Genomic DNA, 14506 nt, shown 5'->3' with positions numbered 1-14506 from the left:
ATATGCACATATACAATGCTTAGTATAGGTAAGTTGCACGTCCTCTAAGCTGGGGGTTTTCTGGAATACATATCTGTTATTAGAGACCCGAGTTACTTCTGTGGCTAGGAGTGCCTTTTACCACCATCTGGTATGCCAGCTACAGCCATATATGGATCAGGATAACTTGCCCACTATAGTCCATGTATTGGTAACCTCAAGATTGGATTACTGCAATGCGCCTCATGTGGGACTGCCCTTGGGCTTGGTTTGGAAACACTGGCTAGTGCAGCTAGACTGCTGATGGGGCAGATAGCTGACAGCATATGACACCTCCATTAAAACCTTTACACTGGCTGTCCATATGCTATCAGGCCAGGTTCAAAGTTCTTCTGTTCATAAACACAAAATCAGTGAACAACTTAGATCCAGGATACTTTAAGGACTGTATGACCCCTTATATCCTAACTCTCGATCAGAGATCATCTGGAGGAGCACTGTTGTTACGGAGGCTCGACTGGCCTCAACCAGAAGGACATTTAGTATCATCAGTCCCATGCTGTGGAATGCCTTCAGCTGAGATTTGACAGACATCCTCACTTTCAACTTTAAGACACCTCTTGAAGACTTTTTTATGCTGACATGCCTATGCAGTTGTTTAAAAATATATTTTATAGTAGTCAGTTATTTTAATGATTGTGTTGTACTGCTTTTATTTATATTGCTGTATACTGCGCTGATATTTTATAAGAGGGTGGTATTTAAATAATTTTGTGAAATAAATTGAAAAGCAGTATGCCTGAGCTGATTAAGCTGTCTGTGAGTTATCTGTGATGGCTGTTTAACACATGCAAACTGTCATTTGATGTCTTGGTCACTGAGCATGCATGTGTCAACACATCTGAAATAAACTACAGTGCTTTGCAAAAGTAATCAGACCCCTGACCGATGCTCTCATATTACTGAATTACAAATGGTACATTGTAATTTTGTTCTGTGTATTTTATTTTGAAACACTGAAGCTCAGAATCAATTATTGTAAGCTGACATTTGGTTTTATGTTGGAAAACGTTTGTAAGAAACAAAAAACAAACGTTGCTTGCATAAGTATTCAACCCACACACATTAATATTTGGTAGCGCCATTTTTCATTGCAATAACAGGTTTAAGTCTTTTGGGGTAGGTATGTACCAGCTTTGCGCACACTGTCGGAGGGATTTTGGCCCATTCTTCTTGGCAGAGTTGCTCCAGGTCATTCAGGTTGGTTGGACATGGCTTATAGACCGCAATTTTCAAAGAGCACCACAGGTTCTCTTGCAGTATTTCCCTGTATTTTGCTTCATCCATTCTTCCTTCAATTTTAACAAGATGCCCAGTCCCTGCTGATGAGAAGTATCCCCACAGCATGATGCTGCCATCACCATACTTCACTGTAGGGATAGCGTGTCTTGAGGCATGGGCAGTGTTAGGTTTGCACCACACATAGCACTCTGAGTTTTGGCCAAAAGGCTCTAGCTTGGTCTAATCTGACCACAAAACCTTTTCCCACATCACAGCTGGGGCACTCAAGCTTTCTGGCAAACTCCAGACATGCTTTTGGATGGCCCGTTTTGAGTAACAGCTTCCTTGCCACCCTTCAATACTGGCCAGTGTTATGTAGATCTCTTGATATGGTTGACTGGTGCACCATTGTTCCACTTCCAGCCACTGAACTCTGTAACTCCTTCCAAGTGATTGTTGGCCTCTTTGTGGCTTCTCTCACAAGTCTTCTTGTTCAAGCAGAGTTTTGAGGGACAGCCTTTTCTTGGCAGTGCCTGGGGTGTGTGATGCAGCTTTCACTTCCTGATTATTCATCCAACTGTGCTCACTGTACTAGTGTTGTGTAGTGTAGTGGCACCTACCCTTTGTAATTTCTTCCCCTTAAAAATATTGGACAGGTGCCATCTCTGTTATCTTTTCAGCTCCTACTGAAGACCTTCCTCTTACAACAAGCCTTTTAAGTAGAGATCTTATTCCAGTCTGCATCTGTGTTGGAATTGCTTTTTAAGATGTTTTTAAAGCTTTTTTTAAAAAGATGTTTTTAAATATGTTTTGTTTTAATATATTTTATTATCTGTTTTTATTATGTTTCATAGTGTTTTTAGTGTTTTTGTTGGCTGCCCTGGGCTCCTAGTGGGAGGAAGGGTGAGATATAAATGTAATAATAGTAATATATTTGAAAAGGTGCTGAGTGCTCCCATGCTGGAATATTATAGCAGGAAGCATTCGGCCTCTTCAAAAAAGTTTACAAACATTTACAAAATGAAGCCAGGGAGGGGGACTGTAATGTCATCTGTTGATGTCACATCCAATGCCGTGCAATAACCAATTGGTGTCTGTGATACCTGCACACATTCCATTTGAAAATATGTTGGCTAATACATGTGGCTGATTTCATTATCCAAAAACAAAATATTGGGCATAAAGTGTTAGAAAAATGTTACTCTCTGTGCCCCCCCCCGAAAAGGGAAAGATTTAAATTTCCCCATAAACACTGAATAAATAACTGTACATTTGCAATAGAAGAACAATGATCTAAAAAGTCTTGCCTAATCTATGTGTAATGAGGAAAAATAGACTGGTTACTGCTCAAACAACTTTTGTTTGTATATGTAAAACACCAATATGAAGGGAAACTATCTCTTAGTATGCTGAAATATTTTTTTTAACCCTGCAAAATGCCTATTCTGAAGTGGAGTTGAATGTCATCAGTAGAACTGTACTCAGGAAGCTAAGATTAGTCTTGTGGGAAGCTTTCCATGCCTAAGTTGTCAGGTGATGTGAGCAAAGAGTAATAGCAAAGAGATGACTGTGTGGCTGTATCCATCTGTGGTGAACTTGTTCTAAGTGATTCAGTGCTCAACTTTAACACTTGGGCTAAGTGCCAAAGGGATGTGCCTTCTCGCAACCATACAGGGAGGCACTGCTTTGAAACCATCCTCAAAGTTTTCACTTTCTAATACCTAAAGTAATTTAACATTCTACTCCTAGCAAGAGCTGTGAGAATTTAGAGGACAGTAAGGGGCTTACTTACAGGTCTGTCAGTAGCCTGATCTGCAACTTGGCAAGAGCACTTCCCTTGTGAGCTCCTTCACTGATAAGCAGCAGCCAGTACTTGCATAGCTTACCAGTTCCTAATCTGACTGTTAGCAAGAACTTCATATGCCCTGAAGTACAGTAATACCAAGGGCAAGCTTAACTAACAGGAAATTCTCTGCTCCTCTTTCTAAGAGTAGAATAGTTGAGGAGCAAAATTACTAATGTGAGGAAGGGGTAGGGTTTTTTTGGGAGAGGATATGAGAGAATTGTTAGGTCAGTCCAGCATCTTTTCCCTCCCTACCAATCTATGGAGACAGAGGGAGTCTACAGCAGGTTTATGCTCATTGAAGGGGATTTGAGAAGCTGCTGTAGCAGAAGTACTGGCCAATCCCTATTCCCATGGCACTTGCAATGTCCACACAGAAGGGAACTTTGTTTCCCCCCCCTTTCTTCTTTGGGTTAAGAAAGTGCCCAGACTTCCAGATCTCTGATGAGGAACTCTTCTTTGGGGGATAATGTCTCATTGTTGAATGTCTCACAGGGCTGGCTTCCTCCATGGTTCAGGTCTCCATCTAGCCACAGTCCAAATTTGCCACTGCAAATAAGTGAAAAAACAATATATGGGATAAATATTCTACAGCATGAGGGACATGAGAAGTTTCTAATTGTTTGGGTCATTTTTAAAAAATCAGGAGCAATGTGCTCTGCAGGTATCTCACATGTGCACCTGCTTTCTACTGCCTAGGTCAATCAAAGAAGGGATGGTGAATGGTGCTACCGTGTGCTGGGGGCTAGATTAGATGGCTGTTTGCTTCCTTTCTACTCAGATCCCTTCCCCTGTTCTGAAAGGCTTTATAATGAGCCTGTTTGGTGTCTTGTCCACCTATCACTTTTTGCTACTGTTCAAATAGGCGCAGTCAGTTTGCATTTCTGGGAACCCTTTCTATATACATTTGAATGCTTTGGAACTATATACAACCTGACTAGTTTTCCGCTGCAACAGTTAGCAGTCTCCCAACATGTGTGTGCACAACATGCTAGTTAGAAAGTACCGCTGGAAGATGGGAAGTCCTGACTCAGGACAGGGTGATAATGCACACCAAAAATAGGCAGCTATGTCCACTCAAAAGACACAGAAAAAAAATACCATGTCTTCATAGAACTAGAATGTCAAAAATAGTGATTGAAGAAAGGAAAGAAGTACAGGAGATTGCACTCTTCAGTTTGATGTAATACTTAGAAATAATTGTGTGTGAGAGAGTGCAATAATGATAAATATGGGTTGTGTTCCACACAGTGCTAAGTCACGGTCCCATCAGCAGTGCACAGGGACTACCAACATCACAAGAGGACTCCCCCCCCCTCCAACCCTCATGCATCTCCTAAATCTGTTCTGGGGTTCCCCCAACTCTCTGGAGCAGATCCGTGGAAAGGGAGGGGGGGAAGTCCAGTTGTGCTAGCAGTAATCCTTGTGCTGAGTGGACAAGTTAGTTGAATACCACCGAAAGAGATCAAATTTCTAAAACAAACCTTTTCAAACGTGGCTCACATTCTCAGAGCTAACTTGCTCCAGATGAATGGTATGTATTTATTTTTATTTGTACCAACAGGCTTAGTGGTAGAACATCTGCTTTGCATGCAAAAGGTCCTAGGTTTAATCCCTGGTACTTGCAGGAGAAGGTGGGGAAGCCTTTTGCCAGAAATCCTGGAGAGCCACTACCACTCAGTGACTAGACAAAACTGAGCTAGATGAACCAATGGTCTGACTGTCCAAGGCAGCTTCCTATGTTGGTCAGCAGCAAGGGTGTATGTCACTTGCAGTCTATAAAAGTCATTTGCAATCTATGAGAGATTACTGGAAGTGAACACAAATATGGAAACAAAGGAACGTGCAGTTGGTGCTCTTATGGGCACTTCCTTGGTGGGAAATCTTGGCATAGGGTTGCTTAGTGGGCGAAATGCTCCTCTAGTTTATGCAGTGATGGGGCCCTGGCTCAAAAATAATAATGATGAGATGGAGTATCTGTTTGGGATGGCATTGCAGCACCCCTTTCCTTCACAACAAATTCATTTCCCCATGCCCTGCCGTCTTTCACAGCCACACACCTGCCTCCGCCAATTGCTAGGGAGTCCGCATCTCCTTTCATGAAGAAGGTGTTTTTACCTGTCCATTTAAATACCTGGGGAGTAAGGGGAAAAACATGGTTGTGTGAAGCATCTTGGGAATGAGAGGCACAGCTGTACAGCTAAAGAAAACAATCATTACTTTGTTTTCCAGGGCTTACTTGAAGCTCTTTATATCATGGTTCAGTTGGCAGCTGAGTGAACACTGTACCATTACCCCTTATATATACCTTAAATGCTTATAGACCTGTAAAATATGAATTCTTGGGAGTAAGATGAGAACCAATGCAAAGGAGGTGTAAGGCATACACAAGTTCCCTAATAGGGTAATTGTCTGAAGCATGTATACTCAAGCAAGGCTCATTGAGTTCAGTGGAATGTACTCCTACTTTACACCCATGGCAAATTATTAGCAGGCAATATTTGTAGAACTCTTAACTTCTGGTACTATGAACACACACCAGTAACCCCCATACTTGGAAGACGATGTCACTTCAATCACCTTTAGTTGTGGGGTGAAGGAGAAGAGAAATGTTTCTCCATTGCCATAGAAGCAGCTGCTAACATGGATGGCTGTAGAAGAAAAGGCCCCAAATATCTGAAAAGGATGCAAGAGAGAGGTGTGTTGCAAGTGCAGGAAGGCCATTTAGAACAGAGAGTGAACTGGTTATGTTTGATCTTCCACACATTAAATTGCTATTTTCCTTGGCACAATCCCCATACAGTTCAAACCTAGGGGTTCTTTACTACAGTAAAATTTATTTATTTATTTAAAATATTTCTATCCCGCCCTTCTACCCTATAATAGTGCACTCGGGGCAGCTTACAATAAAATCAAACACATATATAATAAAATTATACACAATAAAAATCCCAAAACCCCCAATGTCATTCCAAGATTTCAGGCAGGCAGCTACATATTTGTAAATATATGGCTGTTCTGCTTAGCAGAGACAAGGACAGACCTCAGCCTTGGGGAATCTATTTGAAATGGGTGGAGTCCCACCCTGACAGCCTCATTCTGCCCTCAATGAGCTCTCACCTCCCTGTCTTCTTTCAATCAGTCCAAAAGGTGGCCCTGTCTGTCTTCTTCCTCATCCTTAGTCTCAGTGTTGTCCTTGTAGAACTTGGCAGGAAGGAGGATGGGGACAAAACTAGAATTTATTGGCTCTGCCTGTCATTGGCTCTGCCTCCACTTACTGTTGGTCTCCCTCCCTTCTGCCCTGCTGTCCCCATGGGCACCAGCAATCACTGGTGTAGTCAAATTAGTAAATTATTATTTAATGATGAAAGTACTGTGCTAAATATATTGTGAGTTTGGATAGGAGAGGGTCGATGGAGCCAAAATGACTGCTAAGGTGGTCAATTCTGCTGGCTGATACGGTCTGTAACTTCCTTTTACTAAGGAGAGTGCCAGTTAAATGGCCAATTGGTGTTTTATGACTGGCTAGAAAATTTCTGGAAGGCCTTCAGAGAGGACAGGCATTTCTCCTCCTCCTACCCCACCCAAGGTGTAATCAAATTCCGTGAAAAACTGAACTGGCAATTTTTGAGAAAGACACAGAGAAAGCAGAAAGGAGCTGAATTTGGGGCCCTGGAAGCATTCTGGAGTACTGGCTGTCTCCTTCTCGAGATCTGATATGGGGCAGTGGATTTGGCTGTCTGTCAGAGTGATTTAAACTGAGTGCCTCCACCTATGCTGAACCTGTATATTTATAAACTCAAATAATACATACCACCAGTCTCCAGTGACTCCTCTCAAAGGAAACCTGCACTCATGAACTAGAGAAGTGTGGCCAGTGTAACAACATAATGACCAAAAGCTGTATTTGCACATCTTCTGAAGATACCATGTGAGACTATGAATACCCCAGAGGCTCCCTCCCTAGCAAGGAAGACTTCTGGAGGACTCTGTTGAATATTATTGAATCTCTGTAAACTTAATTTCTCTAGCAGTACAAACAGTGTTCTGTGGGATAGTTACAGCTCTCCTTTCCTGCTATCATCACCCTTGCAGGGGTAACAATTGTGATTTGCTATCCTTTTGAGGATAAGCTACTCTTGCTTACCTGGCCTTCTGTGTCTCTGATGATCAACAACACAGGAGAAGCCAAGTCGCTCATGCTTCGGTACATAGTCTTCAGGCTAAATCCATCTCTTGCTGTACAGTAGATGAGGTTCCATGGGTGTCCAGTCACTCGTAGAGGGAGGTGTGGTGCAAGCTAAAAGATACCATATACACAAGGTCTCATCCCCCTATCTATTCATTAGTACAGGAGTGGGGATCCCTCCACATCTTATTGGACTACACTTCCCAGCATCCATCCATCCTGGCTGGAGCTAATAGGAATCCAGCAACATCTGGAGGGCCATAAGTTCCCTATTTCTGCCTTATACCTATTTAACATATTGAGTGCTTTTTTATTTAAAAAAATGAGGTGCTGGTCCTCATATCTTGATAAAAGTACTATGGGTACTGCCACAAAATGACTGGCATGGCCAGCATAAAAAAGGTGCCGGTATTCCACACTGGTAAGTACAGTCACAAAAAAAGCCCTGAACTTATCTAAGGCTAACTCATTTATAGAGCAAAAATAAAGTTTTTCTCAATACGGAATTGTTCATGCTCATCACCAACATGCTGCTTTCAGTCTGGATTGATTGTAGTTCCTACCATCCAGATGGGTTCATGTGGCTACTTGATATGTGTTTGAAAACCCACCCCTTGTGATCTTGGTATACACCCACCAACAACATCATTGGGCAGGTGTGAATACACACATTGCTGGGATCATTATATTTCTTTTCAAATGGACACACTGCAGGGTAAAGCAGAATCAATCTGCAATGAGCTTTAATTTTATTGTCAAGAAGCACTTTTCAGTGTCAAAAACTGTGTGATATGTCTAGATTTTGTGTGGGCCAGGTAGAAAAACCAAGAACTTGGTCTCCATTGATTCTAGAATAAAATATAGCCAACCTTAACTTATTGCACTTGCTCATCAGTATCTCTTCTTGGTAGTTCAGGTCACATCCCATTCACCCTAGTCATTGGTCCCCTTTACAACCTTTGCCATTCACAAAAGTGAATATTAAGCCGGTGGCAAAGGCTGCTTCCTTCCTGCCAGAAACTTGCTTATCTGGTTGGTCAGAAATTCTTTGACAAAGAATGTGTGCTTTGGCAAAGGACAATTTGTGGAAGTGGTGTATGAGGGTAAGGGGCACAGGCAGGGGAGTTGCTATGATAGCAGCATCCATTCAGCAAAATTGCTGAGCCACAGTAGGAACCCATCCCCAACTAGCCATAGTTCTTCAAGGAAACTTAGAGTGCCTTGGAAGGGTGCTCACCTTCTGGATTTCTTCAAAGTGCATGATGTTGCTTTGCCCATTTAGCACAGGCTCATGAAATTCTATGCCTGACCAGACTGGGTTCTCTGGTTCAGCAGACTCCTCAGGTTCTGGAGACAGGGTTTCTTCCAGCAGGCTGGGCTGTTGAAAGGACACACATTGTTAAATGAGAAAACAACCAATGCATTAACTGAGTCTCCCTGCTTAGCCCACAGAATCTTCCTCACTATGCTGGATGTTCTATCATTAGAGCATCTAAGAACATTAGAACCAAAAAGAAAAATGGATGAAGCAAAGTGAATGTACTAAAATTAATAGCATAGTAGTAATATGTAGACCATAACAAAGCAATATTTTAATTTCAGGACCATCAGTTTCTCCTCCACTTCAAAGGAAGCCTTCAGCAATCCCATAAGACTAGAGGGAAGGGCAGAGAGATTGTCTTCCACCATGATTCATTTAAGGCAGAGATGGGGAACCTGTAGCCCTCCAGATGTTGTTTGACTCCAGCACCCATCAACCCCAGACAGAGTATGGACAGGGATAATGGAAATGTTAGTCTAACAACATCTGGAGGGCCACAGGTTCCCCATCCCTCATTTAAAGCTCTATTAGTGTATATTTGGGACAAGAAAGAAAGCACCTCAGATATGTCAGCTACCCTACAATCAAGATTCTTCATTTTGTTAAGGCCCCAATAGTAAAAGGAAAGTTTGCTCTTTGCTATATAAATGTTGCTTTCTGTCCACTCAATGCTGCAAATGAGATTTTTCACTCAGGAAGACTGAGTCTTCTTTCCAGCCTTATTACCAACCAAGTGGTACATCTGAGGGCTGCTACATGTATTATCAAGGTTCTACACAGAAGTCACTTCTGTCCAGGAAATAATGCAAGTCTATTTGTGGGTCATAACAGTATGATGATCTTACCCATGTGTAAATCACTGTATTTACAAGCAGTGTACAAGTACTAAGAAGCTGTGGCCAATTGCTTAAGGCCATTGATTTCAACCCAATTCTGTGGTGGACTGTGGTTATTATTTTGCAGGCAAGAGCCTCCATCAGGTACATGGTAGATCTACCATAGGCCAACTCCTTTTGTGAGGTCACTGGCCACTTGAACTCTTTGATGTATCACAGACCTATGGCAAGAATGAGATGTGTCCTGGAACAAAATTGCATTGACATGTGATGACTTGCAATCATGCCCTGAGTCTGTGCTATGTCAAAGCTTCCAAATAAGCAGTCACTCTGCTAGAAAAATCACTCTGTAATGGCCTCATACCACTAAGTATCTGCTTGTGCACTCCAGCTACTGTTCTAGAAACATATATGAAGAGAGGCCTCAAGAAGATCCCAGTACTGTGCATATGTGCTCTTGGACATAAGCAAAAGTGTATGCTTTGTAAATAAAGCTGTAAGATGAGCAGACTGACTTTATCCCTATTTGGATAAGAGAATCACCAGACTAAAGATACGGCTTTAGACTACTGAAAGGGTAGGAAGGTTCCTGGGCAAAATAACAACAGAAATGCACCAGTCTTCGTATGAAAATGCAGCTGCATTGGGTAAAAACCACAAAGCCCAGTATCAGCATTGCTCTTTGTCCACTGCATCACCTTATCAAGATAACTTCCCCTTGTGCTTCCACAGACTTTCCCTTCTCTGCTGCACCAACCTTGTTGTGGCAATATGCCACCCAATGTCGCAAGAATTCTACATTCTTGCTATCTTCCTTTAATTTTTGTGTGTTGACAGCTATCTGACTTTTTTAAAAAAGAGAACTTTTATATATTTGCACAAGTGTATGAATATTAAAAACTGCCCACCAAATAGCCTGAGGAGCTGAGCTTAAAAACAAAACTTGAGATTGAAGGGAAAATACACAGTCAAGGCAATGGTAACCTAAGTTCTCTGCTAAACGTGTCACTCTTTTCCACTAACTTAATCTCTTGGGCTGCAGTCCAGTACACACCTGGGAGCAGGTTCCATTGAACCCAATGGAGCTTACTTCTGAGTAGACATGTATTGGATTGCAGCCCTAGTCAATGAAATCCGTGTTACACAAACAGTGTGGAATGATGCTGCCAAGGATTGGCTGTTGCCCTAGTTATCCAGTGCAAGCGTAGTGCCATTTTGACTACGTATGAAATGACAGCCTAAACATCTGAAATAGAAAGAATGATACTCTGCACAGACAGACAGACAGGCCTAGGTCACATCCATGGCATACCTTTAAACACATTGCTTTCCCCAAAGAATCCTGGGACCTATACTTGGTGAAGGGTGCTGGGAATTGTAGCTCTCTGAGGAGTAAACTACAGTCTGAGGAGTAAACTACAGTTCCTAGGTTACTTTGGGGGAAGCCATGACAGTTAAATGCACTTTAAAAATATGGTGTGCATGTGATCCATTCTGAGCGTCAATAACACATATTCTATACTAAAAACAAACAAACCCTGAATTATGAAACCAGTATTTCCCCATCTCTTTGTGTGCTTGCTTATTAAGAACATTAGAAGAGCCAAGCCTGCTAGATCAGGCCCATGGCCCATCTGAGCCAGCATCTATTTGCATAGTTTCTGCTTTTGCTAGTCATAGAGATGTGAGCTACTGAAGCTCCACCTGTGCCATCCGTCAGTTCAGCCCCACTTTGGAGATTTCAACAACTGTTGCTCAGGCTCTATCTTTGCAGCCAAGAGAGCTAGAAACTTACTTTGAAGAAGAAGAGAATCACTAATTCTATATGGCAGAATGTCTTGAGCCAGCACCAGTTGGAATTGTTTCAACCACCATTTTTTTTGTTATGTGAGACTAGTGTAAGCAAATTGCAAACTCTGCACTTCCACAGGAGATATATGACTACTCGTGTTAGTTGATCCTGATGAAGGCAGCAGCAACATGGTGTCAGTTGCTGAGGATGGTGGTGGCATCAGTAAAAACTGGCATCCTTATGGTAATATCTGGACGAACCCAGAAAGTGGTGCTGGGGGATTCCTGTTCGACTCCTTGGCCATTGGGAGGGTCCCTCAGGGCTCAGTTTTGTCCCCTATGCTATTTAACATCTACATGAAACCGCTGGGAGAGGTTGTCTGGGGGTTTGGGGTTCGGTGCCATCAGTATGCTGATTACACCCAACTCTATTTCTCCTTTCCACCTAATTCCAAGGAAGCTGTCTCAGTTTTAAACCAATGTCTGGTGTCAGTGGTGGATTGGATGAGGGTGAACAAATTGAAGCTTAATCCAGACAAGACAGAGGTGCTCCTGGTCAGTCGTAAGGCGAATCAGGGAATAGGGATACAGCCTGTGCTGGACGGGGTTACACTCCCCCTGAAGACACAGGTTCGCAGTTTGGGTGTGCTCCTGGACTCAGCGTTAAATTTGGAGTCCCAGGTTTCTGCAGTGGCCAGGAGTGCTTTTGCACAGTTTAGTGCGCCAACTGCTCCCGTTCCTTGAGCCGTCTGATCTGGCCACGGTGACACATGCCTTAGTTACATCCCGTTTAGATTACTGTAACATGCTCTACATGGGGCTGCCTCTGAAGACTGTTCGGAAACTTCAGTTGGTACAACGTGCTGCAGCCAGAATGTTAACTGGGGCTGGTTACAGGGAGCATACTACCCCCCTGTTAAAAAAGGTCCACTGGTTGCCAGTCTGTTTCCGGACACAATTCAAAGTGCTGGTGATGACCTATAAAACCCTATACGGCTTAGGTCCAGGCTATTTATCAGACCGTATCTCCCTGTATGAGCCTGCCCGGGCCCTGAGATCCTCAGGAGAGGCCCTTCTCTCAATACCCACATCTTCTCAAGTATGACTAGTGGGGACTCGTGAGAGGGCCTTCTCGGTGGCTGCCCCTAGGCTTTGGAATTCCCTTCGTAGGGAGGTAAGAATGACCCCCTCCCTGTAGTCCTTCTGCCGACAAGCAAAGCCCTTCTTATTCCAACAAGCCTTTGGAATTGAAGGCTGTTAAGGATAGGGCGTGAAGGGTGCTGCATTGCTAATGTCTATTATATTATTTTTAAACTAGTTTGAACTCTTTAAGCTATATGTGTGTATGGTTTTAATATTGGAAATAGTTTTATTTTAATGTAGATTTTGTATTTTTTAATTATATGTATTTTTATCTGGAAGCTGACGTGAGTTCCAGTTTTGGAAAAATGGCGGGGTATAAATAAAGACAACAACAACAACAATATTTGCCATGATGCAAAAAATCACATCAGAACTAGTAGTGAGGTTAAAACTATGATTCTAAGTTCTGGCTCACTCTACTCTCACATAACAGAAATGGTTGTAGAAAGGATTCCAACGAGGGCTGGCCCAAGACATTTTGCTGCTTAAGTAGAGCAGTACATGGCGCCCCCCAGCACCACCACCAGTCAAGGTTCATAATACCCAAGACTTGTCAAATTATTTTGGTATCTGATATGGAAAGGTCTACAAGCACCTCTCCCTCCCTGGCAATAAAAACACAACAATAATAAATAACCATTTTCTGCCCTTTTCTAACACCCAGAATCAGCTGTCTGAGGCAGCTGCCTCACTTTGCCTAATGTTAGAACTGGGGTTGTTTTTGCAAATATATTTGCAGGAAGGGAGATTCTGCATAGTACATGGACCAAGGTGTGACGTGTCCGCTTAATTTAACATAAAGTAACTTGTCATGCATCAAGACACAAATCACTACACAACAGTGAGTTCATTCACTTGGCAATAGTTCATTAACTGCATTTACAATTATCTTCTGAAATGAGGTCAAATCATCTCCCTACGTTACAGGTTCTTTCTTAGATTTGGACTGTGCCAATCCTGGCATTTCTTTTTCTTTTTTAATATAGGCTGTTGAATTTAGATCTATTTCTCACATTTCTGAGCTATTTGGATTTGAGGTTGCCTCTTTGCCTTTTTCATTAGGATCAATTCTCTTTGTGCTTGGGAACCCCATGGCGCTAAATTATAACAGGCTTTCATGATGCCAGGTGGTTTCAGAAAGACACAAATGATGGGAGAGAGACATCATGCAATGGGCCTGGCTTGACATTTCACTTCATAGAATTTTAGAAGTGGAGGTCACCTAGTCCAACTTCTTGTTTAGTCGGTCTTGTGCATTGCAGATCCTGCAACTACAGCATCCCTGACGGATGGCCACCTAGCCTCCAGCGTAAGAGAGCCTACCACCTCCACAGGCAGTCTCTTCCCCTGTTAGTTCTTACCATTAGAAAGTTTCTGCCAATGTTTAGTTGAACTGCACTTTGTTCCTTGCCATTTACAGTCGTTTGTTATCGCCCTGCCCATTGCAGCAATTTCCTCCTCTACCCTTCCCCAACCCCACAGCATGGACTGCAGAGTACATACCAGACGAGTGTAGCGACAGCGTGGAGTTTTCATCTTGTCTGTGATCATCCAAAGCAAGACCACCACGGCAGCAGCAGTAGCAGCGCTCTTTCCCAGCAGTGAGTCAGGGAGGGGAGGGGACAGCAGGTGTCTGCCAACTGCCCGTGGAGAACACTCCCCTGTAAACAGTGTGTACTTTATTCTTTCTCCGTACGCAGGTTCTCTTACTGTTATACAGCTGCCATCCCCTGGGATCTCACTATGAAACCCAGAGACACAGAGCCTTTTCAAGTTGTTTAGTACTCTGTAGCCTTGGTGGAGAACCTGTGGCCCTCTAAGTGTTGCTTATATTATTCTTTTTCATGTTTTATTCTGGTTATTATATATTATTATTAATAATAACATAAATCACCATTCATATACATTTCAAGGCAATTCACAATCATATAACTAAAACAACTAAAAATGAGTATGAAAACAATACAAAAAAATTCTGAAGATAGGTTTTAAAAGAATACAAATAAACATCCAAAAAACCCCTATTTTTTTTTTCTCCCATCCAGCTAGAATAGCTTGCCGGGGGAAAAGAAACTTCAATTGTTTGCAGAAATTGCAGTCATAACAGGGATGGTGTTCCACAG

At 42.5% G+C, this 14506-nt stretch overlaps 1 protein-coding gene across 1 annotated transcript; it reads right to left on the bottom strand.

Moving 5' to 3' along the window:
* Positions 1-1007: 1007 nt before the first annotated feature.
* On the bottom strand, positions 1008-14021 carry TLDC2 (TBC/LysM-associated domain containing 2). Its single transcript, XM_061630330.1, has 6 exons — positions 13887-14021; positions 8530-8670; positions 7251-7403; positions 5684-5779; positions 5164-5237; positions 1008-3652 (listed from the first exon to the last, which is right to left on the bottom strand). Exons 1-6 carry the CDS (start codon positions 13932-13934, stop codon positions 3517-3519), a joined length of 648 nt encoding a protein of 215 aa, XP_061486314.1. The 5' UTR covers positions 13935-14021; the 3' UTR covers positions 1008-3516.
* Positions 14022-14506: the final 485 nt, after the last annotated feature.

The sequence above is a fragment of the Rhineura floridana genome, chromosome 6 (genome assembly GCF_030035675.1).
Source record: "Rhineura floridana isolate rRhiFlo1 chromosome 6, rRhiFlo1.hap2, whole genome shotgun sequence".
In the NCBI taxonomy this organism is placed as follows: domain Eukaryota; kingdom Metazoa; phylum Chordata; class Lepidosauria; order Squamata; family Rhineuridae; genus Rhineura; species Rhineura floridana.
The sequence above is the reverse complement of the archived record's forward strand: the minus strand, read 5'-3'. Positions and strand labels throughout refer to the sequence as shown.